Here is a 4,088-nt window from a genome sequence, read left to right on the forward strand (position 1 = left end):
GTGGTGAGCCCCGAGGTGCTGGCTGTCCCCGTCCCAGCGCTGGCAGTGCCCCCGGCCGTGCTCCGGGTGCCCCCGTCCCCGTCCCCCCCGTCCCGGGGCCGGGCCCGTCGAAGCAGGCCCCCGCGCGCCCGCGTTGCGTCACGTCCCGGCCGCCCGGGGCCGGGCAGGCGGCAGCAGCCCGTCCAACCCGCCGAGCAGCAGCGCCGGGAACCGGCCCGGGAGCGGGGGCGGCGGGGCGCGCCGGCGGGCCGGGCTCGCCCCCTCGAGCCCCCGGCAGCCCTGCCGCCTTGGAGCGGGGTGACCGGCTCCGGCTCCTGCCCGGCTCCCCCCTCTCTCGCCCTGGGAAGAGGCGCCGGTGGAGGGGGGGGGTTGCCGGTGCCGGCGCGTCCCGCTCGCCCCGCCGCGGCGCAGCCCTCCCCGCCGCGCTGCTGCAGCCTGGTGCTGCGCCCGACGCCCTCGCGCCGCAGCAGCCGGTGCCGGCGCGCTCCGGGAGCCGCTGGCCTCCCACAATGTCTGCTATTATGCTGGCGGCTTTGCAAAGCGCGCGAGCGGAATATAGCCGCTGCCTGGGCCGGGAGCTGAACCCGCTCTTTCAGCCCAAATCCCACGTCCYGGCTCCGCCGCGCCCTGGCATCCCCTTCCCAGCGCGGCTGCGCCCGGGGGCCGGGGCGAGCCCCGAGCGGCCCCTTCCAGCCTGGTGCGCCTCTCGGTGCCTTTCGCCGTTCGGGTGAAGCTCGCCGGCTTCGCGGAGCCCCTCGGGYGGCCCTGGTGAGCAGTTCTCCTCTCTCTCTGTTCCAGACTGCCTTGGGACGCCCATCGTGTACTCGCCAGTCAAAGCAGACCTAGCTGGAAATATCAAGGTATGGAAGGGCCCACGGGAGCTCTGGTTCCTCTAACGTGCCTTCTCCTGCGTCAGGAGTCCCTGGATGGGGTGGACTCCTCCGAGGCAGAGATGCTTTGGGAATGGAGAGGCAAGACCCAGAGGTGTTTCAAAGGGCTCCTTTCCGCGAGGGCTTCCAGGCTCCGCAGTGGCTGGTCCTGGGCCCGTACATGCCTTAGCTGGGTTTGCGAGCGAAACGGCCGGTTTGCCCCTGCGGTCAAGCGTCGCAGGACACAGCTGCCCGAGCTGCAGCCGTAAGCGGCTGCGAGAGCGCTAACCCCGCTGCTCTCCGGATGCCGTGTGCCTCCGCTCTTCTTCCCCGGAGACTCCAAACCTGACGGCTCCCTTCTGCGATCGTTTCAGAAAATTCGAGCAGTTTATGACTCCAACCCCACCAAGTTCAAAACTTTGCAGAACATCCTGGAAGCGGAGAGGGAGATGTACGGCTCGGCGTGGCCAAAGACGGGTGCAACGCTGGCACTGATGTGGTTGAAAAGGTGACTCACGGCGTCAGAAGCTGTGCTGGGCCCTGGGGTGTGTCTCGGTGCTCAGGGAGCGATTTGAATGCCAGCGAGTCTGTAACGTTGCAGTTCCTTGGTTTGGACTAGCTAAAGAAATGTTGGTGCGTGCCCTTTCTCTTGAGGCCCGTTTGCTCTGTGCGTAAAGGGTCTTTCTCATCCTTGGAGTCCAAACAGCCCAGGTCTGGTCGGTCCCTTCAGGCTGGGTTTGAGTGAGGCTGCAAGGGCACAGGCGTTTCGAGGGAGCAGCCTGCCGCGCGGGCCGCGCCAGCAGAAACACGCYGAGCTCCTTGAGCGAGGCAGACCTTAGCTCTGCTCGTGCTGGAGTTCAGCAGCGTGTCTAAAGGTTTGGCCTTGCCTGACGTTCTCCTTTTGACCGTTCAGATAAACACGTATTTACATTCCACTAAATCCCGGCTGGCCTTGAGGCTTTGTGCCGCTTGCTTAAACCTCCTCCAAGCAGGGTGTTGCCTGAGCCACAGGTTTCTAGACGTGGCCTGGACCACACAGGGCTTGTGAGTGTGTAGCAGGTGCAGTAACTTGGGTGATGGCCTTGCTGAAGGTGGCATTGCAAACGCAGGAGACCTGTGCTTGTTCAAGTCAGCCAGGCACCCTGCAGGGCCCACCTTCACCAGGAACGTGTGAACTTGCAGGCGTCTCAGAAGGGTCTCAKCCAGTGGAGGTGGCCAGTTTCCATGCCTGACAGCTCTGCTTTCCACCCAGGGGCCTGAAGTTCATGCTAGTTTTGCTGCAGAGCATCTCYGATGGCGAGAGAGATGAGGAGCACCCGAACCTCATCAGAGTGAACGCYTTGAAAGCTTATGAGATCGCTCTGAAGAAATACCACGGCTGGATGTTGCAGAAGCTCTTCACCGTGAGTGTTTGCTTCCCTGCTGGGGCTGCCACGGAGCCTGGCCAAAGCAGTGCTGCTTTAAGGCCAGATGCTCGATGTTTGCTGCTCTGAGCAGTGATCTGCTTTAGGGTAATTAAGGGCTTGGAACCACGCTGGATGTGGAGACCCGTGATTTATTTTGGACAGTGCTGCCAGGGGAGCTTCGCCGCCCCTGCTTCGGCGGGGTTCCAGCAGACCGCCCCGGACGCTGTGGCTGTTCGGGGCACGCGGTCGGAGGCTGTTAGCGCTGGGGTTGGCCCGGGCGAGCCCCGCGGAGGCCCGGCTCTGCCTGGGAGACGCGGGGAAGCGGGAGCTAAAGCAGGTCCGTTAGGAGGGAGCCTGTGCGCAGGCAGAGCCCTGCCCGCCGGTGGGGCGGCGGTGACAGCGTGCTGGGATGGGCGGTTTGGAGGGYGCTACGAGCAGAGGAAGCTGCTCTGCTAATTCGCTGGACTGGAGGTTTCCTAACAAGCTGGGGGGGGGGTTATTAGCTTTGTGGGAGCAGCGTTCCCACGGCGGGCGCTCTTCCCGTCTGCGGCCGACCCGGAGCGCTCCTGTAACGGCCTTGCGGTGTTTTCCCCCCTGTTCTGTAGGGCTCGGTCTATGCTCTTCCATACAAGTCGGATTTGCTTAAGGCTTTAGAGAAGGGCAAGGACGTAAAGGAGGAGGAGACCATAGAGAAGATCCATCAGTTTCTATCAAGGGTTGCCCCCATCCTGGATGCGATTTATGAGATGTATACAAAAATGAACGCGGAGCTGAACTACAAAGCCTAACACCTGCACGGGACTTGTACAGCCGAGAGTGCGGTGCGGCGAGTACTGCCTACGTCTTAATCACTGTGACTACTAGGGCTGCTGCCAGTTGTCAGATGACCGATTCTGGTCTGGTTCTGCAGCGGATAGCCCGTCTTTTTTTTTTATTTTCTTTTTTTTTTTTTTTTTTTTTTTTAAAAAAAAGATAATTTTCTATGGAGAATATGGCAATAAACCAATGATATCGCAAGAATTTCCCAAGCTTTTGTGCGAAAGAGAAAAAGGAGCGTTTCCAGCCCTTACCACTGGGTGTACTTGTAGCGTGTTGTGGGAGGTGAAGTGTGGCTGGCAGCGGCGCTGGCTGATGCTCTTTAGCCTCTGCCTTGACCCTTACGGCCGGGCGAGCGCGGCCGGGGCAGAAGCGCCGGCGGCTTCCCCGCGCGACCCCTCGCTCCCGCGGCGCCGCGTCCGCGGGGGAAGCCGCGAGCGGGCAGCGAGCCGCGCTGGGCGCCGGCCCCGGCGCGGGGCGGGACGCGCCGCCCCCAGGACCGCAGCGCCCGGCCACCGGCAGCGGCAGCGGGACCCTCGGCGGGACGGGACCCTTCGCTGGACGTGTGCGGTACGAGGGGGGCCGGGCTGGGGGGCGGCACGTCTGCGGTGCTGGGGAGGGGGGGGGGCTGGGGCAGGGCTCAGCCCCCACCGCCCCGGGCAGGATGCGGCCCCTTGGTGCAGGATGCGGCCCCGGGGCGGTCCGGGCTCGCTGCTGCAGGGCCAGCGCCGCGCGTCGGGGTCTCTCCCCGGAGCAGCCCGTCCCCGAGGACGGACGAGGCGGCTCCCGGCGGCTCTCCCGGCCGCGGGGCTCCCTCCGGCGCAGGGCTGGTGCTGGAAGGCGATGGCGGTGCTCTGCCGAGCGCTGCTCGGCCGCGCTGGCGGGGGCCGCCGGGCGGAGGGCGCCGCACAGAGCTGCGTTTGTTAGAGCCTCCCGGAGCCGGAGCGCGGCCGCTCTCGCCAGGTGAGCGCTGTTTGTCTTGGAACGGAGCTGGGGC

At 64.7% G+C, this 4,088-nt stretch overlaps 1 protein-coding gene across 1 annotated transcript in view; it reads left to right on the top strand.

Moving 5' to 3' along the window:
- GLTP (glycolipid transfer protein) overlaps positions 1-3,295 on the top strand; it is a 6,249-nt gene extending 2,954 nt beyond the window's left edge. The window contains exons 2-5 of the mRNA XM_085310280.1: positions 799-860; positions 1,244-1,377; positions 2,122-2,272; positions 2,881-3,295. Of these exons, the coding sequence (XP_085166406.1) occupies positions 799-860; positions 1,244-1,377; positions 2,122-2,272; positions 2,881-3,063 (530 nt within the window). The 3' untranslated portion in view covers positions 3,064-3,295. The remainder of the gene's footprint in view (positions 1-798; positions 861-1,243; positions 1,378-2,121; positions 2,273-2,880) is intronic.
- The last annotated feature ends 793 nt before the right edge of the window (positions 3,296-4,088 follow it).

Source organism: Rhea americana, unplaced genomic scaffold (genome assembly GCF_003343005.1).
Source record: "Rhea americana isolate MKP2758 unplaced genomic scaffold, rheAme1 scaffold_315, whole genome shotgun sequence".
Taxonomy (NCBI): Eukaryota; Metazoa; Chordata; class Aves; order Rheiformes; family Rheidae; genus Rhea; species Rhea americana.